Source organism: Loxodonta africana, chromosome 18 (assembly GCF_030014295.1).
Source record: "Loxodonta africana isolate mLoxAfr1 chromosome 18, mLoxAfr1.hap2, whole genome shotgun sequence".
Lineage (NCBI taxonomy): Eukaryota > Metazoa > Chordata > Mammalia > Proboscidea > Elephantidae > Loxodonta > Loxodonta africana.
The window spans coordinates 61,661,123-61,685,277 of NC_087359.1; the positions used below are offsets into that span (position 1 = coordinate 61,661,123).

General features: G+C 37.8%; 1 protein-coding gene across 4 annotated transcripts in view; it reads left to right on the top strand.

Moving 5' to 3' along the window:
• The window catches only part of GOSR1 (golgi SNAP receptor complex member 1), a 56,916-nt gene that overhangs the window by 22,201 nt on the left and 10,560 nt on the right, over positions 1–24,155 (top strand). For 2 of the 4 annotated variants that reach the window (XM_010596474.2, XM_003416801.3), the window contains exon 7: positions 17,868–17,897. The exons of 1 other annotated variant lie outside the window; for it this stretch is intronic. In XM_010596474.2, the coding sequence (XP_010594776.1) occupies positions 17,868–17,897 (30 nt within the window). Of the gene's footprint in view, positions 1–17,867; positions 17,898–22,800; positions 22,945–24,155 lie in introns of all 4 variants that reach the window. One more of the 4 variants, XR_010318421.1, reaches the window with a different exon arrangement.

Here is a 24,155-nt window from a genome sequence, read left to right on the forward strand (position 1 = left end):
TGATTTTTGTATGTTTATCTTGTATCCCGATACTCTGCTGAACTCTTATATTAGTTTCAGTAGTTTTCTGGAGGATTCCTTAGGGTTTTCTGTGTATAAGATCATGTCACCTGCAAATAGAGATACTTTGACTTCTTCCTTGCCAACCTGGATGCCCGTATTTCTTTATCTAGCCTAATTGCTCTGGCTAGGACCTCCACCACAATGTTGAATAAGAGTGATGATAAAGGGCATCCTTGTCTGGTTCCCGATCTCAACGGGAATGTTTTCAGGCTCTCTCCATTTAGGGTGATGTTGGCTGTTGGCTTTGGATAAATGCCCCTTATTATTCAACATGTCTTTTTGATGGAACATAATTCAATCCATAACCTCCCAATCCCCTTTTTGCTTGTCACCAGGTTTCATATATACTTTATGCCCCAATATAGAAAATCTGTTTCATTCACTTAACTCCCCAAATATTTACTGAATACATGCTGTATACAAGGTATTGGTCTAAATTCTATATGTATGAAATCTGATTTTGAGAACTAATAAACAAAGCCATTGCTGTTGAGTTGATTCCAACTCACAGCAACTCTATAGGTCAGAGTAGAACTGCCTCGTAGGGTTTCCAAGGAGCGATGCCCTGGTAGCAAAGTGGTTAAGAGCTTGGCTGCTAACCAAAAGGTTGGCAGTTTGAATCCATCAGCCTCTCCTTGAAAACCTGTGAGTCAAAATCCACTCGACTAGCAATGGGTTTGAGGACTAAAAGGGATATTATTGTGACCAAATGATTTTTTTTTTTTGCTTTGCAAAGTGAATTCCTCATGAAATTCTTTTTTAAAAAATCAGATCCTTATAGTTTATATAATAAAACTCTTTGGCAAGCATTTCTATTATTTCAGCTGAGGAAACAAGATTTAGAGAGGCCAGGGTCTCATTTAATAGTATACCAAAAAAAAGAAACACCTGGTCCCATCAAGTCGATTCTGACTTATAGCAACCCTGTAGGACAGAGTAAACTGCTCCATAGAGTTTCCAAGGAGCGCCTGGTGGATTCTAACTGCTGACCCTTTGGTTAGCAGCCTTAGCACTTAACACTGTGCTACCACGGTTTCCATTTAATAGTTTAACTCTCACTAAACCCACATTTTCTAACTCATTTCTATATTTGTTCTTCATTACACTGCCTTCCCTGTGATTTGCTTCTTTAAAATTTTATTTTCATTGTATTAGAGAGCCAGTATAGCACCTCTTTCAATTCTCAGTATGTTATTGAGAATTGAAAGAGGTGAGAGCTGCTTTTTACGTCTCCAAAAAGCAAGTAGTGACCTGGCATATGTCTGTTTTTGTTGTTGTATGTTTTGGTTTGTTTTTTAAAAAACTTTTATAATGGAATAATAGCTATCCCTCTTAAGTATTGCAGAAGTAACATAATTAGATGGCCTGGGTTGGAATCTCAGCTCAAGTGATTTTAAGCTTGAATAGCTTAATAGTTAAGGCATTTTACAAAATCAAAGCACTCTACAAATCCAGAGAATTTGTTGTACATGCAGTACAAAACTGTTGTGTAGTGGAAGGCGCGCTGAAGAATACAGGATCAGTTACAGTATTTAGTCAGGAATTGTTATTTTCAATTCATTGCTTGTTTAGCAGATACGGTTGAGGTATGAGAAGGCACACATTTAATGTATTTGTATTGTGTTTGTACACCTCGGTGCTAAGCCCATGGATGAGTAAAGAATTGTTATATAGTCTCAGCTGGAAGTTTACATTTAATCTGCTACCATTTTCTTAAATGACATTTCTTAGGCCATGTTTAAATTTCTGGTACTTTGAATTTTTTTAATCCAGCAGCCTATTTGGGTGATCCAAAGCTGTGGTTGCAAAAATATGTTAGGTAGGCATTTTTTTTTTTTTTTTTAATTTAAACTGGTTTCACTTTTTGTTTGCTTTCTGATTTTAACCCAATCTCCCTGAGGTCACAAAGCTGGGATGCTAACCCAGGCAATACTGTACTGCCGCTCCATGATGATAATTCCTACGTTATCTGCTTCATAGGGTTGCTAAGAGAATATGGGTGTAAGGGTTTTGTAAACTGTCAGGCATTTCTGTATAAAGCAGAACATAATGAGTGCTGTAACAGTAAGAAAAATACTAAAGGAGAATGGGGTCACAAACCGTTTTACATACACTGTCAATTTACATTTCTTAAAAGGAATTTGAAATATTTTTGATGTATGAGTAGTCTTAGTGAAATGACATTCTAATTGTATTAAAGGACCACGCCCATATTTGGAAAATATAAGGTAATTTAGTAACCTTTAGTAGGAGCAGTTTTATCAAAAAAATTTTGAATATTGTTGTATGTAGTTGTTGTTAGCTGCCGCCGAGTCAGCCCCAGACCCATGACCACGTGCACAGTGGAATTGGACCGTTGTGATCCATAGGGCTTTCACTGGCTGATTTTCAGAAGTGATCACAAGGCCTTTCTTCCTCGCCTCTCTTAACCTGGAAACCTTGCCGAAATCTGTTCAGCATCATAGCAACACACAAGCCTCCACTGACAGACAGGTGGCAGCCGCACTAAAAATGTGTTAGCCAGGAATCAAAGCCGGGTCTCCCACATAGAAGGTGAGAATTCTACCATCGAACCACCACTGCCCCCCTATTGTTGTGTGTAGACTGCATAATAAATATTATATGATTCTAAATAGATAATGGTCAGATTATAACATCTGTGAGTGGAATAATATAGTAGATTCTTGGCATTGAAGGATTTGACATTAGTGTTTTCGACTATTTATGAACCCTGAAAGCTCATTATATATAGTTTCATTGAGATTCAAACTTGAATGTTACAGACTGTGGAGCTGGTATTGAGGAGGGGTCATTTAGCTAATGGCAAGCCCGGGCCATCTGGACAGCAGCATTTACACTTCACCGTTACCTCTAGCTTTATATTTGCTGCTTGGTGTTATTTTCCATACATATACTTTGTGTATTTTCCTTATGAATCATGACCTCAAAACACCATTATAAAGGTAATAATAATCAAGTGGTCCTAAGAAAGTATCAGCTCTTATGTGGAAAATTGGAAAATTTATGGAAGAAACTATACACAATAGTGGCGATATGCAACGATCTTGAGGTAGATCCCTTCACCTATATCAGGGATTGTTTGTAAAGTAGAAATTGAATTTCTAGCTTATGAAAACCAGTACTTTTTAAAGTATCATTGATTATTTCACCATATGTCTACCATTCCTTTCGAGAGTATTTTTAAATTACAATATCAAAGCTCCGTATGCCTTAAAAAAAAAATATGCCTTAGGTGGTATTATTGTCTCCTATACTGACGTAGATGACAAAGCAAGTTAATACTACTCTGCACAATGCTTGTTTTTGAACATTTTATCAGGCTTTAGGTGAAAGTTTGCAAATTAGTTTTCCAATCTGCGATTCTTACACAAATTGTTCAGTGGCATTGGTTGCATTCCCCACAGTGTGGCAGTACTCTCTCCGTTTCCTCCCAGAGTTCCCTGTTTTCATTAGTCTGGTTTCTCTGTCCCTCCTTGCTTTCTCATCTTTGGTTTTGGGCAATGTTGCTCTTCTGGGCTCGTATAGTTGATTGCTCTAAGGAGCACACTCTTTAGGGTGTTATGTTTGTTTTATAGCCCTATTATTTGCTGAAAGGTGGCCCCTGGGAGTGTCTTCACTTTCAAGTTAGGAGGTTGTCTTAGGGCAGTAGTCTCAGGGTTCTTCCAGTCTCTTTCAGACCAGTAAATCTTGTGGGGTTTTTTGTTTTGTTTTGTTTTTTAATTTTGTTCTACATTTTTACTCATTCTAACTGGGACCTTCTATTGTGATCCTAGTCAGAAGTCAGTAGTGGTAGCCAAGCGCCATCTAGTTAGAGGAGGCTGTGGTCATGTGGGTCCTTTAGACTAATTACTTCCTTGAGTCTGCAGTTTTCTTCGTTCTCCTTTGCTCCAGACAGGAAGAGACCAATAGTTGCTTCTTAGATGGCCACTCACAAGCTTTTAGGAGCCTAGATGGTACTCATCAGGCTAGGATATAGAACATTATCTTTATGAACTGTGTTTTGCCAGTTGACCTAGGTGTCCCCAAGACTATGGTCCTTAGCTTTCAAGTCTAGTAGTTCAGTCCCGATGTCTAAGTAGTTTGTATAACTGTGCCCATGTGCTATATTATATATATGTAAGTATATATGCAGCATTTATAAATATATATATAGAAATATCGACAACCACACCTATATATGTATGTGAGTGTACTCCCCTGTGACCTCCCTCACCCATTTAGCATACATACTAGCCAATGAATCTACTCAAAAATTACTGTTTGTTATTACTTTGTTAAAGGATTATATATGTCATAGCATTTACTGTAGTTGCCCTTTATTCTTGTGTACCTCTCAGTGTCTTCCTTTGCCTTGGTCGCATTGTATTGACTTCCCCCATATAGTGTATGGGCTCTCCCTTCACGAGAATTAACACTTGTCTACTATCTAGTCAGTGATTCTCCCTCTTTCGCCCTCCCATTCCTGGTAACCATCAAGGAATGTCCTTGATTTCTTATAACAAGTGGTCTCGTACAATATATGTCCTTTCGTGTTTGACTTATTTCACTCAGTGTAATATCCTCCAGATTCATCCACGTTGTGAGATGTTTCGTGGTCTCATCATTGCTCTTTATCATTGGCATAGTGTTCCATTTTGTGTATGTACCACAGTTTGTTTATCCATTCATCCATTGGTGGGCATTTAGGTTGTTTCCTTCTTTTTTTTTTTTTTATTTATTTTATTTTCATTTATTGTGCTTTAAGTGAAAGCTTGCAAGTCAAGTCAGTCCCTCATACAAAAACTTATACATACCTTGCTATGTAACCCTAGTTGCTCTCCCCCTAATGTGACAGCACACTCCTCCTCTCCACCCTGTATTCCCCGTGTCTGTTCAACGAGCTCCTGTCCCCCTTTTCCTTCTCATCTCGCCTCCCGACAGAAGCTGCTCACATAGTCTCATGTCTACTTGAGCCAAGAAGCTCACACCTCATCAGTATCATTTTCTGTCTTATAGTCCAGCCCAGTCTCTGTCTGAAGAGTTGGCTTCGGGAATGGTTCCAGTCTTGGGCTAACAGAGAGTCTGGGGGCCATGATCTCTGGGGTCCCCCCAGTCTCAGTCTCAGTCAGACCATTACGTCTGGTCTTTTTATGAGAAATTGAGGTCTGTATCCCACTTCATCAGGGATCCTCCTTTGTGTTCCCTGTCAGGGCAGTCATTGGTGGTGCTGGGCATCATCTGGTTCTTCTGGTCTCAGCCTGCTGTAGTCTCTGGTTTATGTGGCTCCTTCTGTCTCTTGAGCTCATATTTACCTTGTGTCTTTGATGTTGTTCATTCTCCTTTGCTCCAGGTGAACTGAAACCAATTGATGCATCTTGGATGGCTGCTTGCTAGCGTTTAAGACCCCAGACGCCACTCACCAAAGTGGGATGCAGAACATTTTCTTAACACATTTTATTATGCCAATTGACATAGATGTCCCCTGAAACCATGGTCTCCAGACCCCCGTTCCTGCTATTCTCGCCTTCAAAGCATTTGGTCGTATTCATGTTTACTTCTTTTTGCTATTGTGAATAATGGTGCAATGAACATGGGTATGCGTATATCTATTCATGGTACAGCTCTTATTTCTCTAGGATATATACCTAGGAATGGGATTGCTGGATCACATGATAATTCTGTTTCTAGGTTTTTAAGAAGGTGCCGTATTGTTTTCCATACTAGTTGTACCATTTTACACTCCTACCAGCAGTGTATAAGAGTTCTAATCTCCGCTCAGTCGAGTCAGTATTTGTTGTTTTCTGGTTTTTTGATCAGTGACATTATTGCCAGTGCGAGATGGTATCTCATTGTGGTTTTTATTTACATCTCTCTAGTGGCTAATGATCCTGAGCATCTCTTCATGTGTTTGTTAGCCGCCTCTATGTCTTCTTTGGTGAAGTGTCTCTTCATGTCCTTCGCCTATTTTTTTTTTATTTGCCCATTTTTTAATTGGATTATTTGTCTTTTTGTTGTTGAGGTATTGAGTTTTCTATAAATTTTAGAGATTAGACCCTTGTCGGGTATGTCAAAGCAGAAAATTTGCCCAGCAGGAGAACAGTGGGATGCATATCTCAAATTCTCATAAAAAGACCAGACTTAATGGTCTGACTGGAGACTAGAGGGACCCTGGAGGTCATAGTCCCTGGACCCTTTGTTAGCCCAAGACTGGAACCATCCCTGAAGCCAACTCTAAGGGATTGAACTGGATTATAAAACAGATAATGCCACTGATGAGGAGCGAGCTTCTTGGCTCAAGTAGACACATGAGACTATGTGGGCAGCTCCTGTCGGGAGGTGAGATGAGAAGGCAGAGGGGGACAGGAGCTGGTTGAATGGACACAGGGAATACAGGGTAGAAAGGAGGAATGTGCTGTCTTATTAGGGGGAGAGCAGCTAGGAGTACATAGCAAGGCATGTATATAAATTTTTGTATGAGAGACTGACTTGATTTGTAAACTCTCAGTTAAAGTACAATAAATAAATAAAATAATTTTTTTTCCCAGCCTGTAGGTTCTTTTTTTACTTTTTGGGCAAAGTCTTTGATGAGCATTAGTGTTTACTTTTTGGGAGATCCCAGTTATCTTGTTTATCTTCTGGTATTTGTACATTTTTAGTTATGTTTGGTATTCTGTTTATGCCGTATATTAGGGCCGCTAGTGTTGTCCCTGTTTTTTCTTTGCGGATCTTTATAATCTTAGGTTTTACATTTAGGATCCTCTGTGAGTTAGTTTTTGTGTATGGTGTGAGGTATGGATCTTGTTTCATTTTTCTACAAATGGACATTTAGTTTTGCCAGCGCCATTTGTTAAAGACTTTTCTTCCCCACATAATGCACTTCAACCCTTTGTGAAGATCAGCTGTCCGTAGGTGGGTGGATTTACTTCTGAGTTCTTAATTCTGTTACATTTGCCTATGTGTCTGTCATTTTATCAGTACCTAGCTCTTTTGACTACCACAGCTGTATAGTAGATGTCAACTCTTTGAATTCTCCAGTGAAGCCACCATCTAGGCTAGGGTTTTTTTTTTTTTTTTTTGGAGTTTTTTTTAATGACCTCTTCAGTTTCTTTTGTTATGGGTCTGTTCAGATTCTCTACCTCAGTTTTTGTTGGTTTGGGTAGGTAGCATGTTTCTAGAATTTTGTCCATTTCTTCTACATTTTCAAGTTTGTTGAAGTATAATTTTTTGTAATATTCTTTTATGATGCTTTTTATTTTGGTTGGTTCTGTTGTAATGTCACCCATCTCATTTTTTATTTGGGTTATTTGCACTTCTCCTTCATTTGTCATTTTGCCTAGTGGTTTGTCCATTTTATTGATCTTTTTAAAGTACCAACTTCTAGTCTTGTTGATTCTTTCAATTGTTTTTCTGTTTTCTGATTCATTTAAACAATGCTTATTTTAATACTCATGTGATAATGTCGTTTTACAAAGCAGAATGACCTGGTTAAGAGCTTGTATAGAGAACTCATTTTTCTTCACTTGGAGCTTGTTACTTCAGTAATGAAATCAAATCCATCTTCAGTTGGTACATGACTTTGTTTAACAGTAAAGCTGGAATTACATATGCTCTGACATAGGGAGGAATTTTTCTTCCCAGGTATGTGTTTGTCTGAAAAAATATATCTCCCCCCTACCCCGTGGAAAATTTCAAGGATTATTTCAGCGTTAACCTCGACTGATATTTTATTAATCTAACCAGTGTCTGTTACTTGTTTATTCATTTAATGAGTGTCTCTTGTATGCTAGGTATTGTACTAGACTCTAGGAATCAGAGATGAATCAGACTCAGTCCCTACCCCCTGGGAACTCATTCTGGTTAGAGAAATAGTAAACAAATAATTATGATATCCTGTGAGGTATTATGGAAACGCTGGTGGCGTAGTGGTTAAGTGCTACGGCTGCTAACTAAAGGGTCGGCAGTTTGAATCCGCCAGGCGCTCCTTGGAAACTCTATGGGGCGGTCCTACTCTGTCCTATAGGGTCGCTATGACTTGGAATCGACTTGACGGCACTGGGTTTGGTTTGGTTTCTGGGTGAGGTATTATATAAAAGAAATATTAAATGAGATAATGTATGTTAAAAATTTAAGATATCCACCCCCTCAGTGCATAGCACAGTGCGTGACATATGCTTGTTATATGCCTCTTGAATGAGTTGATGAAAAGCAAAGAGCTGTGAAAGCATCCCAAAAAAACAACCCAGTGCCGTCGAGTCGATTCCAACCATAGTGTTATAAAATAAGGAGAATTTACATCTGCCTAGACATACAGGTGTGATGGGGGAGGCTTCACAGAGGAGATCACTTCAGAGATAGACTTTGAAATATAAATAGTTTAGTAGGTTTAGAATCGGGACAGGGGATTCCAGAGAGAAAAGGGAGATATGAGGCATTAAAGTGCCTTTATTTAGATCAATAGGCTTATACAGTTTACACGATGCTTTTGTTTACATTACCTCTTTTGATCCCTATGACTATCCCATGAGGTAAGTTCATACAGCCAAGTACCTTGACTAGAACCCAGATTCTAGGGTGTAAGAGAACAGCTAACCGATTCTTTATAGTTTCGTGAATGTCATGATTGCTTTTATTGAATTTATACAATTATATTGGTGAAGCATTGTTTTCTGAGTTGTTAAGTATGTAAAAGAGAAACATACCTAAAATGAAAAGAATAGTGTCATTTTTATGTAGACGGAGCAGAGTAGCTGGTATTGATATATAAGTTATTTTATTAGAGATTTCAGAAACAAACAAAAAAAAGCATCCTTAATATTTTACAGATTCTTCATGATTCAGGTAGTTTTCAGGATCTGCAGTCCTTTTAAACTGTGTATCTAAAGAAGAGCAAATGGAAACTGTGATTGCCACATTCTCCCTTAAGCTGTTTCTGTTAAAGTTGAGCAAATTTGTCAACATTTTGATTTTTTTTTTGCACCAAAATGTTTGAATAAAATACTTGAAGGGAAAAAATAAAACGTCTTCGTCATTTATAGCTGACTTCCTGTTGTGAGTTTTCATGTTGAGTGTCACTGTTACGATGAGTGATTGATGCCATAGGAATGCATCTGTCAGTGCTGATTGATCCCATCCCAAAAGGAAATTAACTACAGGGAAAAATGGCAAAGCAAAGCCCTACGCTTGTCTGTTTTTGAATTACATGAGCCAGTTGTCTAGGAATACCTTAATTCTCAAATCTCCCTCTTAAGTCATTAATTGTTGATTGTTTGATTTTTTTTTTATAGTTTAAAAGAAACAAACTCAGTTGAAGTCATAGATTTTTAGATCTTAGAGCTGAAAGGAGCCTCAAAAGATTTTTAAATGGTCCTGCTCCAATTTCTGGTGGCACAGTGGTTAAGAGATCAGCTGCTAACCAGGTCTGCAGTTCAAATGCACTAGGAGCAACTTGGAAACCCTATGGGACAGTTGTACTCTGTCCTCTAGGGTCACTGTGAGTCAGAATGGGTTTGAGTTTTTTTTTTAACTCCAATTTCTGAAGCTATGGTGGCACGGTAGTTAAGAGCTCAGCTGCTAACCAAAAAGATTGGCAGTTTGAATCCACCAGCTACTCCTTGGAAACCCTATGGGGCAGTTCTGCTCTGTCCTATATGGGTCACTGTGAGTCGGAAACAACTCAACAGCAGCAGGTTTGGGGTTTTTTACTGCAATTTCTAGGCTAAGCAGATTATTTTCATCCTCTTCATTTTATGGATAATGAATCTGAGGATGTGTGAGGAAAAAGTGACTTTCCAATTTAGCCTTTATTTTCCCCTTCTTTCACTCCTTTACCAGAGTGAAATTCTGAGTCTGTCAGCTTCTTAACTGTTCGTCCCCAGATAAGTCCATGTGATTATTTAATGTCTGTGCTAAGCCATGACCTCCCCAGACTAGAAGGAAGCCCTGGTGACACAAACGGCTAAGCGCTCGGCTGCTGAGTGAGAAGCTGATGGAGAAAGACCAGGCGATCTGTTTGAGTAAATCCAACAGGCAAGAAAGCCCTCGGGGCCGGTTTTACTCTTTGACGTGGGGCCGCTATGAGTTGAAATCGACCTCCTGGCACCCAACAACAACAACCCAGACTGGAAGGAAATACGCCGTGATGTTAATGTAACGGTTACGGTTTTAGATGACTTTGTGGAATGCCTCTAGGCTGTTGTGAAATACTGCGTAGGGAGGATAAGTTCTCGGTTATATATTTTCTACCCTAAAGGAAAGCAATTTTCAATTTAGTTTTTACTAGATTATGCCATCTTTATGGAGCCACTCTGTTGCTGAGTTTTACTAATACTGTCCAGGAGGCTTTTAATAAGTGGTGCTAATCCATTGAAGGACTTGACCAAATGAGTAAAGACTTGGAAACCTTGGGCAATTTCAGAAGAAATTTAAAAATCACTAGCCTTGCTCTATTTATGCCACTGTATTTTTTTTTTTATAAACTAAAGATGATGGGGGGAAGGGAGTTGGGTTGTTGGAATACCTGTGTTTAACTTATGGTAACTGTACTGTGCAAATGCTTGATGAAGCTAGTGTCAGCATCTTCTTCCTGTAAAATGAAGATCCATCTGTGAGCAGGACTCCAGTGTACTCGTGTAGACTGTATTTTGAAATCAGCCTTACAATACTTGCAGTGCTGAAAGGCTTAGAATTTATAATAAAAAAGATGATTAATGCCTAAGATCATTTAAAGGGAAAGAAGCTCCTTCCTAGGTAGAGTAGGATATCTGGGACTATAGTTTGGGTTTTCTCTTAAAGTTTTCTTTTTTTTAAGATTATTAGGTTAGTTTCTTATTCGGGTGAATTCAACTCTGTTTTTTCTTTGTCTGCAGTACTAGGATGATCATAATGAGGATAAGTTGTTAAATTCAAATGTATAGTGACCTATTTATGTTAATGAAAATGTATCCCTTTAAAAAAACTTGATTTTATACAAAAAACAAATGGAGGCATGAGTATCTGCTCTACAAGGTTTTCAATTTGATTTGTGTAAGTAGAAAATAATCTTACATTTAAAATATGACTTAAATTGGGCAAAATAGCATTTCCAGAAAGCATACCTTTAAGGAAAGTACTCAAAGGTTATAATGGTATGCCATTAACAACATCAAATAATTTCCTCAATATGTAATAAAATAGAAAGTTATTTCTTATGGTCATTCCAGCCCCACTTCTTCAGGAACATTGTCTTTGAATATAGAATATAATTGAGTTTATTTTCTAACTAAAGTCTAATAGCTAGACTATTAGCTAGTTGGAGAATTTTAGCTCTGACCTCTGGTTGAGAACAGATACAAGAGAAATGCTATTATATCTTCAGATCTTATAGAAAGATCTATGAAATGAAGTGTATCTTGCCGACTTTCTGATGATTTATGTGAAATGCTTGTCTTTGTAGTTTTACATTTCTTTCTAGACAGATTCATTGAGTTTAGTTAGGTAGAAATGTATTATCCACAGAATATTTTTCTCTTTTTAAATGGTACTGCTTCTCAATTGTATACTACTCAAGTATACCTTTATATTTAGCCTGACTTGGAACTGGGTTGATGTTGTTTGGTGCACAGGTCCACACTTTGGTTTTTATGATTTTAACTTTTTACTTTCAGATAATTGTAGATCTACATGCAGTCTTAAGAAATACAGGGATTCCATGTATTCTTTAGCCAGTTTCCCCCCAGTGGTAGCATCCTGCAAAATTATAGCACAGGATCACAATCAGGTTACTGACGTTAATACTGTCAAGGTACAGAACATTTCCATCACCACAGAGGTACCTCATGTTGCCCTTTTATAGCTACCCCATTTCCATCTCATCCTCCACCCCTCATAAGCCCCTGACAACCACTAATTTGTTCTCCGTTTCTCTAATTTTGTCATTTCAAGAATGTTATGTATGTAGAATCATACAGCATGTAACCTTTTGAATTTACCTTCTTTTAAAAAACCTTCTTTTACTCGACATAATTCTCTGGAGATTCATTCAGGTTGTTGGTGTGTGAATAGTACATTCCTTTTTATTGCTGAGTGGTATTCCTTGTATGGAATAATTTGTTTAATCATTCACCCATTGAAGGACTTCTGGTTATTTCCAGTTCGGGCTATTATGAATAAAGCCACTTACAAACATTAGTGTACAGGGTTTTGTGTAAACATAAGCTTTCATTTCTCTGGAATAAATGCCCATGAATGCAACTGCTGTGTCATGTGGTAGTTGCATGTTTCTTTTTTTTCTTTTTTTAATAGCCAGACTGCCTTACCCAGCAGCTATGCCATTTTACATCCCACCAGCAACGTATGAGTGATCCAGTGTCTCCATGTCCTCACTAGCATTTTATGTTGTCACTGGTTTTTATTTAAGCCATTCTGTTAAGTATGTAGTAAAATTTCATTGTGGTTTTAATTTGCATTTCCCTAATGACAAATGACGTTGGACATCTTTTCATGTGTTTCTTTGCCATCTTTATATCCTCTGGTGAATTGTCTCTGTATATATCTTTTGCCCATGTTCCAATTGGATTACTTTCTTTTTTACTGTAGAGTTTTCAGAGTTCTTCATATATGTTCTTTATACTATAGATACTAGTCCTTTGCCAGATATGTGATTTGAAAATATTTTCTCCCAGGCTGATGTATGTTTTTTCATCCTTTTAATAGGGTCTTTCACAAAGCGAGGAAACCCTGGTGGCGTAGTGGTTAAGAGCTACAGCTGCTAACCAAAAGGTCAGCAGTTCGAATCTACCAGGCGCTCCTTGGAAACTCTATGGGGGCAGTTCTTCTCTGTCCTGTAGGGTCGGTATAAGTCAGTAATTGACTCAACGGCAGTGGAGCAGCAAAAGTTTTTAATTTTGATGAAGTTCAGCTTACCAGTTTTTCCTTTATAGATCATGTTTTTGGTGTCAAGCCCAAGATCTCTAGCCCTACATGTCAGACACTTCCTTTTATGCCTTATATCTAAAAGTTTTATAGTTTTACTTCTACAGTTAAGTCCGTGATCCATTCTGAGTTAATTTTTGTGTAAGGTGTGAGACTTAGTTTAAGTTCCTTTTTTTTCCCTAATGAATGTCCAGTTGCTCCAGCACTGTTTGTTGAAAAGGCTGTCTTTCTTCCATTTAATTGCTTTTGTACCTTTGTCAAAAATCATTTTGATCTCATAAGACCAGACTTAATGATCTGACTGAGACTAGAAGGACCCCGGTGGTCATGGCCCCCAGATCTTCTGTTGGCCCAGGACAGGAACCATTCCCAAAGCCAACTCTTCAGACATGGCTTGGACTGGACAATGGGTTGGAGAGGGATGCTGGTGAGGAGTGAGCTTCTAGGATCAGGTGGACACTTGAGACTATGTTGGCATCTCCTGCCTGGAGGGGAGATGAGAGGGTAGAGTGGGTTAGAAGCTGGAGAAATGGACACGAAAAGAGAGAGTGGAGGGAGAGAGCGGGCTGTCTCATTGGGGGAGAGTAATTGGGAGTGTGTAGCAAGGTGTATATGGGTTTTTGTGTGAGAGGCTGACTTGATTTGTAAACTTTCACTTAAAGCACAATAAAAATTATTTTTAAAAAATCATTTTGGCATATTTGTTTGGGTCGATTTTTTGGTTCTGTTGTATTCCATTGATCTGGGTGGCTGTCCCCTTTGCCAATACCACATAGCCTTGATTGCTGTAGCTATCTATATAATAAGTTGTGAAATTAAATAAATTGATTTCTCTCATTTACTCTTCTTTTTTTCAAAATTAGTTCAGCTGTTCAGATTTCTTTGACTTTACATGTCAATTTTAGAATAATCTTCCTAATCTAAGAATTGCATTAGCCCTGTATATCAAAATAGTGAATTGAGGGAGTTACTGCTTATGAAGCACTGAGTTTCAATTTACAGTGATAGAAAAATTGTATTGATTAAGGTTAGGGTTGTACAACCAGTTAATGTAATTGCTATCATTAAGTTGTATACCTGTAAAAAGTTGAATTGGCAAAAGTTGTGTGATAGATATATCTACAACGACAAAAAAAAAAAGAGTAGCTGCTGAGGCTGCTTATGTACAACCAAATACCTCTTGGGATTTGGTTCCTTGGTTTGCAGTTTTAGGGTCATGGTTTCATGGGGTATCCCAGTTAATTGGCCTGGTATCGTGTTCAGTGCTTCTGCTGTACCTCCTAGTTCATTGCAGAGTACCTGGGGTCTTAAAAGCTTCCAGGTGTCCATCCAAGCTATGACAATTGGCCTTTATTAGCCTGCAGCAACAGAGGAAGAAAGAGAGTCAGGAATAGGAGGAAGAATTGGAATGCGTGGCTAATTCCCTCCATGAAGAACTGCCCCCTCTGCTGTGAGACTAGGAGAACTGGATGGTGCCTGGCTACCAGTATTGAACATTTTTGATCAAAGATTCTATAGCATAATACTGATGAAAGGGCGGGTGTGGTGGGGGGAGAGGAGATGTAGAACAGAATTTCAAAATTCAAAGGAATCTCATACTTTCTGGAGCCATGGAGGCTGGATGAATCCCTGAAGCTATTGCCTGAGATAATCTTTAAACCTTAACCCAAAAATATCCCATGAAGCCTTCTTAAAACCAAACAGTGGTTTAGCTTAACTAGTAAAGAATGTCTGCCTTGAGCACTGTGCTATTTCAAGATCTATCTGTATGTGATCAACTCGAAAGATTAGATAGGCAGCTTAGGGGTCAGTGATTTTACATTAATGGGAAGGAACAATTTGGAAAAGGAGGGTGAGAATGGTTGCACAACTCAAAGCATGTAATCAGTGTCACTAAATTGTACATGTAGAAATTGTTGAATTGGTGTAGGTTCTGCTTTGTATATTCTCAGCAACAACAAAAATAAATTTTAAAGATTTAGAGAGTTGACATCTCTACTATGCCGAGTCTTCTAATTCATGAGCATGGTATGTCTCTCCATTTATTTAGACTTTCTTTTATTTATTTCATTAGTATTTTGTAGTTTTCAGCGTGCAAGTCCTATAAGGTTTTGTTAGATTTACATCTAAATATTTTACTTTAAAAAATAATTGTAAATGATTTTGTATTTTTATTTTTTGGTGGATTACACTGATTTTCAAATGCTGAACCAGCCTTGCATCCCTGGTTCCTACTTAGTTGTGGCATATAATTCTTTTTATATATTGCTGAATTCCATTTTAAGTTTTTGGAAATCGGGGGAATCAAGTTAATTTTAATTATCCAAGAACCTTTTGGGGAGCCCTTTATCTGGTAATTACGATGAAAATTGAATGGTAGTTGTGGAAAAGTAGATGAGTTATTAAATCTGAGAAAGACTAAAGAAATTGTAGGCTCATTCATGTGTTCATTCTTTGGAATGAAAAGGGTCAAGGAACTGAGTCTAGAATATGGATATTCTGTCCTCTGGAGTTATTTAAATTGTTTAGAATGTTGACGATAAAATTTGAAGTGAAAAGGAAGACTGAGAACCAAACGTTCTAGTGACCTGCAGGTTGTAAGATGAAAGGAAGAAGAGTAGAGAGATGGAGTGAACCTCAGAGTATAGATTTTTGCTAGAATAGGGGCAAGTGATGGTCTAGAAGTGGCAGGGAAAAACTAGGACTGATTGTGGAGAAAGAAGAGAGGGGACAAGAGCTATCATTCATTTATTGAGACAGTAAGAGCCAAATCTCTGAAATCAGGCTGCTTGAGTTTGAATCCTAGCTCTGCCACTAGTTATGTGACCCTTGGGCAAGTTACTCATTCTCAAGACCTCAATTTCCTTATCTCTAAATAAAGATAATGATAAATCAATCTCATAGAATTGTTGTGAGAATGAAGTTTAAACAACTGAGGCATTTAGAACAGTACTAGGATCATAATAAGCCCTCAATAAGTATTAGTGATCATTATTTTTAACAAAATTAGCAAATTAGTAGATTGTCTACTCTTGTATTCAATTTAGTAGTTTATTGGTGATTTTATCTTCATTAAGGCTATTATCAGAAAACTAGTTTGTTGAGCTTGGCAAGAGAATAACTTATTTTCATATCATACTGCCTGGATTTTTAATTGTCGTAGTTCTGTGCCTTTTGATGTACTAAGAGGCCCTGATGAGGGCAGCCTGCCAAACCATTGTGTTGAACAAGGAAGTATTACCCCAAGTGTAGTTAACCAAAGGAGTCTTAGTGGCACAATGGTTAAGCACTTGGCTGCTAACCGAGAGGTCAGTGGTTTGAACCCACCCAGTGGCTACGTGGGAGAAAACAGAAAAAAAAACTCATTGCCGTTGAGTCTATTCTGACTCATAGCAACCCTATAAGACAGAGTAGAACTGCCCCGTAAGGTTTTCAAGAAGTGACTCCTGGATTTGAACTGCCAACCTTTTGGTTAGCAGCCTGAGCTCTTAACCACTGTGCCACCAGGGCTCCTCGTGGGAGAAGAAGATCTGGGGATCTGCACCTGTAAAGATTACAACCAAGAAAATCCTGTGGGGTAGCTCCCCTCTGTTTTATAGGGTCACTAAGAGTCAGAATTGACTCAACAGCAGCTAACATCATAGTTAACCACTCTCTCTTTTGTGACCTGTGAACACTCTACCAAGACGCCTGTTGGCATATGTGTTGCCCATCTCCATTGTAAGATCTGTGGAGGTTAGTGGCTCATCTTCGTCCATACATATTTGTTAACAGAATAAATGCATATTTAATAATAAATTTCACCAGAACAGTGGATTTATCAGGAAATTTATTTGAGCTTTATGCTCAAATTTAAAATCAGCCTATAATAATTGAGAAACTACTGTAATGATAGCAAAAATTACTTTCTGCCTAGTATGTGCTAGGTACTATTCTAATTACTATAGATACAAACTTTTTGAATCCTCTTAACAGATGGGAATTATTATTATTCCCATTTTACAGATGAGAAAACTGAGGCAACAGAGTAACTTGCCTAATGTCAGATAGTTGTTTTTTAAATTCTTAATCACAGGATTTATACAAGGTATTTATGACATTTTAAAAGCTCATCTTTGTTCCCGAATTTATATAATAACTTAGACTCCCGGTTTACCACTTTATAATGAAACACAATTTATTAGTTTATAGAATGAACTTAGAAGTTCTTTTGAAAAGAAGTAGTTAGGAAAAGGAAGTGGTTTTTTGTGTGCCCACTGTATACTTTACACTATGCCAAATAAATAACAGAGGCTTGGAAACTTATTTTTCTATTTAATGCTGTAAAGCTGCCTCTTTAAGCTCTCTATAAATTTCCCCCCAAAATGGCTTTTTGTTTGTTTGCTGCCATTTTATGTTAACATAAAGGCAAACATTTTACAGATCAAAGGTACATTGGTGTCATTCAGATTCTTGAATTCTTAATTACTGTAAGCAGAGATTTGGTTTAGCTTCCCAAAAAACTGTGGGGAAGAACTTTGAGGTATAAGTAATTACTTCTTATAGGCATCAGAACTGTATTATCTGTCCTGTCTCAACAAGTTAGTTGTAATTCTTAGGTTTTGAAAAGATGATAGTGACAACTCTCAGAAATTAGAGATTTCATTTCTTTGTGCTGTCATTAAAACTGTTCTGACTTTCATCAAGTATCTCTGTGCAAAGGAAAAGTAACAAAAATTACATATGAATAAATTTATTTCAGAGTCCAGAATTTTCTCTAGATGTTTCTGAAAGTTTCAGTTTTCTGTGCACATAAATGGCTGGAAAACTAAAAAAAAAAATCTATAAATGTAGAAAAATTAAATAACAAGTTTTAAATGTGTATAATCCAGAATGAATTTTCTGTTTATTTGCAGCTCAGATCGTCTGATAGAAGAGACAATAAGGTAGGAATAACTTTTTTGCTTTATTGTTGCACATAAACTTAGTGAACCAATAAGGTTAGCCCTATGACTAGGGTTAAAGTCAATTTCCAGTAACTTCTACTTAACAGTTTGAGCCTCAACCTCTTTATTCTCACTTTTTAATGGAAAATAATCTTAAATGTGTGTTTTGGTAAGTGCCTTATACCATATACATAGACTTGGTTTCTGTCACAGCATCTATACAAAATCCACTGCAGTTATATTTAGTATTAGTTGTAATAATGATGAAGCAGTTTATTTTCTTGCTTAAAATAAGGAACATTTATTTGTTGGTTTGAACTGCTTAATTTGCTAGGTTTGATACCTATTTTATGACAGTAAAAAAGTAAGTTAAATTCTAAGCTTTCAATAGTATATAATGCGTTATTTTTCAGGACAGGTAGAATGAAGTATGTGGAGGTAATTTAGTGAACAACAAACATTTGTATTCTTACCATAGGCCCCTGTGCTGTGCCAGACTGCTTTACATGCGTTATTTTATGCAGTCTTCTCAATTATCTAGGAGATAGGCACTAATCATTATTCATAGCTCCAAAAAAGAAATTAAGGATAAATAGTTTGCCCAGGGTGACATGATTAATAAATAGTATTGATGATTCAGATTCTCGAACTCAAGGTTGTCTAACTCTAGGACTAGCGCTCTGTCTAAACCGTTTATTTACCACCTTGTGGAAAGAGTACGGAACCCTGGTGGCACAGTGGTTAAGAGCTCGGCTGCTAACCAAAAAGGTCACCAGTTCAAATCCACCAGCTGCTTCTTGGAAACCCTATGGGGCAGTTCTCCTCTGTCCTATAGGGTCACTGTGAGAGTTGGAATCAGCTCAACGGCAACAGGCAAGAGTGTGAGCTTTGTGTCCAGAAACCTGGCGGTGCTACTTCTAGGCCTCTGTTCTTGGATAAGTTACTCTGACCTTTGGAGTGTTGATTTTCTTAACTGTTTAAAAATATGGGATTGATGATAATAACATTGCTCTGAAGATTAAAGATAATGTGAGTAAAATGCCTAGCTGATGGTAGGTAATCTGTAAATGATAGCTGTGTTATTGACACTATTTTTTTTTTACTCTTTATTGGAATATGATTTCAGACTTCAGAAAAATTGCAAAGAATGTTGTTATTTTTAGGTGTCATCAAGTCACTTCCGACTCATACCCACTAACACTGCCATCGAGTCGATTCCGACTCATAGCGACCCTACAGGACGGAGTAGAACTGCCCCATAGAGTTTCCAAGGAGCACCTGGCGGATTCGAACTGCTGACCTCTTGGGTAGCAGCTGTAGCATTTAACCACTACGCCACCAGGGTTTCCTTTCTGACTCATAGCAACCCTATATACAATAGAACGAAACACCGTCTGGCCCCGCGCCATCCTCACAGTTGTTGCTGTGTTTGAGCCCACTGTTGCAGCCACAGTTTCAGTCCGTCTCATTGAAGGTCTTCCTTTTTCGCTGGCTCTCTACTTTACCAAGCATGATGTCTTTCTCCAGGGACTGATCCCTACAGATAACATGTCCAAAGTATGTGAGGTGAAGTCTCACCATCCGTGCTTCTAAGGAGCATTCTGGCTGTACTTCTTCTAAGACAGATTTGTTCATTCTTCTAGCAGTCCATGGTATATTCAATATTCTTCACCAACACCATAATTCAAAGGTGTCAATTCTTCTTTGGTCTTCCTTATTTGTTGTCCAGCTTTCATATGCATATGAGGCGATTAAAAACACCATGGCTTGGGTCAGGCTTGGGTCAAAGTGTCACCTTTGCTTTTTAACACTTGAAAGCGGTCTTTTGCAGCACATTTGCCCAGTGCAATGCCTAATTTGATTTCTTGACTCCTGCTTCCGTGGGAGTTGATGTGGATTCATGTAAAATGAAATCCTTTACAACTTCAGTCTTCTCTCCATTTATCATGATGTTGCTTATTGGTCCAGTTGTGAGGATTTTTATTTTCTTTATGTTGAGGTGTAATCTATACTGAAGGCTGTGGTCTTTGATCTTTATCAGTGCTTCAAGAATAGCGCAAAGAATAGCAGAAAGAATTCTCATAAACCCTTTATCCTCATTCCCCAAATGTTAATTAACATTTTGCCACATTTGCTTTTTCACAATTCTTTTTCTGAACTACTTGAAAGTAAGTTGCAGAGTTGATGCCCTTTTACCTCTAAATATTTCAGTGTTCATTTCCTACTTAAGTGTTTCCATATGGACTCATGGCTTCTTATTTTATTTATAATATGTTCCTCTCATTTATTTAGTAATCTTAACACATTATAATCTTTTGTAACAATATGCAGTTATCATGTATTGGAATTTTGTTTATATTGCATGTACTGTTCTTCCATCTGAACAGAGTTTTCACAGAATTGCCTAATTGTTGACTAAAATATCTGCCTTGTGATTTGCCTCCCTTTCATCAGCACATAAGGCCGGATCACTTGTTGCCAGGGATTCTTAAAGTTTCTTTATTACCCTTTTCATTTCTTGCTTTTGTTTCCCTCTCCTTTCTGCCTGATCTTCTAAGGCCAGGCTGCCTTAATTAAGCTTTTCAGTTTAGACCTGGCCTATTCAGAGGTTGGTAATACGGGCATGGAAACCCTGGTGGCGTAGTGGTAAATGCCAAAAGGTCAGCAGTTTGGATCCACTAGGCGCTCCTTGGAAACCCTTTGGGGCAGTTCTACTCTGTCCTATAGGGTCGCTATGAGTCAGAATCGACTCGATGGCAACGGGTTTTATATGGGCATAAGGAGCCCTCGTGGTGCAGTGGTTATGCACTCAGCTGCTAACCGAAAGGTCATCGGTTTGAACCCACAAGCTGCTCTGCAGGAGAAAGATTTGGCAGTCTGCTTCCATAAAGATTTACAGCCTTGGAAACCTTATGGGGCAGTTCTACTCTGTCCTTTAGGGTCACTGTGAGTCGGAATCGACTCAGAAGCAACAGGCTTTTTTTTTTTTTTTTTCTGGGTTTCATATGGGCAGAAAAGTTTTGTGTACCTCATTAAAAAAAAAACAAAACCCGTTGCCATCGAGGCAATTCTGATTTATAGTGACACTATAGGACAGAGTAGAACTGCCCCATAGGGTTTCCAAGGAGTGGCTGGTAGATTCGAACTGCTGGCCTTTTGGTTAGCAGCTGAGCTCTTAACCAGTGTGCCAGCAAGGCTCCTGAGTACCTCATAAAAAAAAAAAAAAAACAACAATTTTTTTTAGGACAGGAAAATTTGAAGATCATTGAATCGCTGGTACTATTATTTTGCTACTTGTAAAAATGGCTTAGGAGAGGTATTTGACCTCCTCTAACTTATGACACCAACCGTCCCTCCCACAGCACTCTCTACTGGGTTCAATAATTCATTGCAGTGGTCACACAGAACTCACAGACCATACTCCACAATTAATTCAGGCTCAAGAACACTCAGGATACAGTTCTTCCATCAGGATAGCCTCTTCCCAGCTGTGCTCACAGGCACACCTCTCCCTGGCGTCAGCCTGTCTCTGCCCAAAGGCATTGAGCTTCCTCTCTTTGTGGGCTGGGAAGCCCACTGCACTGTCTTCTGCTGCTGGGTCTCTGCTGCTGGTCTCTTCTCCTTGGTGGTGGTGAGCTCCTCCTCTCTACTCTGGAATTGGCCCTCTTTTAAGGCAAAACTGACCAATCCCCTTGGTAGGCCACAATTACCCTATCACATAGTCACCTGGGTGGGAGTTACAAGACCATGGCTAGAAAGGCCACACAAAAGTAATCAATCACACTACACTACTTAAGAAGCAAAAAAACAATTTGAAGGTCTTTTACTTCCTTTGTTTCGACTGAAATTTCATTGACTATAAATCTAGTTATGATTACTTCCATAAGTATATATAAAATTTAAATGTCAAATAATAATTAGTTTTACATGTTTCATTTCTAAAGAATTATCCTTTTGGAGCAGCATTCTAATATGTACACAGCCGAATTTAGACTTTGGTATTGATTTATTGGGAATAACTAATTCTTTTAATACTTAAAAATTCATTCTTAAACTCTGGATGTATTATCTGTTGTTTGAAAAATAAGTGATTGAGTTTAGTTCATCAAATAGGTAAGAAAGTTGAAGTTCCAGTAAGTATATCAATGATTTATCATTTTAAAAGCATTATATATCATTTGGAACTTATATTTTGCCTCTGAGTGTTTGACCCTTGAAATAACAACAGCCTTGCTTGACTCAGCTTTGACTCCAAATGATGGAATGAGTTGGGGAAGTATGCCTAGATACAGTTTATGTGGCGCTGGAAGTCATGCCTACTGAACAAGATAATAACATAATGTATGATGATAATAGCCATTCTCCAAGGAAAACAAAGTGCTTTATGGAAATTATTTTTTAATCTTCTTTATGCACTTGTGAGTTGGAGTGGGCAAGAGATGGTGATAGCCCCAGTTTAAAAAACAGAGGCCGGTATGATTCAAAGATTGGCCTCAGATTTCTAAGCCTAGGTTTGGGTTCTCTTATTTTATAGAAGACCATCATACTCATTTAAAGTACCTTGAAAAGTGAATTTATTTTAAAATCAACCACATTTTAAATATATCATCTATCATAGATACACACCTAAACTGAAAAATTATGAATAAAAACTAATGACACAGAGTGTTCTTTTTATTTTTGGGTCTAAAATTTAATGTATTGTGAAGTTGACATTGCTGGGTAACTTTAGATTTCCTGAGTAAAGATTACTTTGTTCACTTAATTTTTGTTTTATCAGTGTAATATGCCTTTCTAACAAAAAACAGTAGCCCCGTGTCCTTCTTTCTCCACTCTTGTTTCCATTTGCCAGAGGCGAGAATTAATTTATTCAACTAATATTTATTGTCTCCTATGTGCCAAGAGCTGGGGATATAACAATGAACATGATAAATCAATACCTGGCCATCGTGGAGCTTATGTACCAGTTGTGTATCTTGTAGTCCTCCTTGACTGTCTCTTACACCCCACATCCAATCCGTCAGAGTTCTAAAACATAAGACTGATGGTAAGATTGCAAGATTGTTGTGCAGACTAAAGATAATTTGAATAAAATGTCTAGTACAGTGCCTGGCTGTTAGTAGGTAATCTGTAATGTTGTTGCCATGTCTGGTCTGAATCATGTATTTTTTTCATTCCTTTGTTCAGATGTCAGTTTCTCAGGGAGACCTTTCCTGACCATCTGTTTAGAAGTTCAGCCCCATCACCATTCCAGCATCCCCTGTCCTCATTAACTGCTCCATTTTTCTTCACAGTACCTACCACCATCTGCTACACTGTAGATTTTATTTGTTTAATTTGTTTATGGCTCATTTCTACTCATTACAGTGTAAGCTCTGTAAGGGCAGGGATATTTTGTTATTGTTCACTGCCTTGTCTCCAATGTCTAGAGTGGTACCCGATACATAATAGGCTCTCAGTAAATGCTTGTTAAATGAATGAATGAGTGATAAAGTCAGAAGGACAAATGAAAATATCAGGTAGTGATAACAGCTGTAACATTTCCAATTCTAGTTTTCATAGCATTTATATCCATATGTCTCAGTAGTGTCCTATAGACTATTTCTTGATTTTTCAACTTTAGAATTTTATTTTCCACTGTACACACACACACTTCCCTCCCCTTTTCTCTGATTTGTTATGTCTGTGTTTATAACTATATAAACATATTTCACAGCTAAGCTCCATAGTCTACTATGATTAGATTTCCTTTATTGTTCAACCCCCTACCCCCAATACCCTAGAATTAATATTAGCCTCCTTTTTCATTTGTTTAGTTTTGTGTACCTGTCACTAATATATTCCCAACTCTCTGGTAGAATCTAAAACGCTTTTCAATGTGATCAAACATATTGTGTAATCTATATTAGAAAAAAAATTTTTTTTTTTTTTTTTTTTTGGTCTTATCTGTCCATTAGTCCTCTTCCTTCCATTCTGATCTTGACTGGTTGTTCTCTAGGCTGGCTACACTATTCTGGTCCTGGGGCATCCCATTACCGTTATTCTGAAATAATCTCTTTTATTTGATTACCTGTTTCTTGGATTCATTGTCTTCCACTTTCTTAATTCCCTCATTATGGTGGACGACATCCTTTAGTAGCTTCTTGAGAAACAACAGGAGGTAATTTTTTTGGATTTCCCATGTCTAAAAAGTCTTTATTCTACCCATATTCTTGGTTCATCATTTAGTTAGGTATAATATTCTAAGTTGGAAATAAT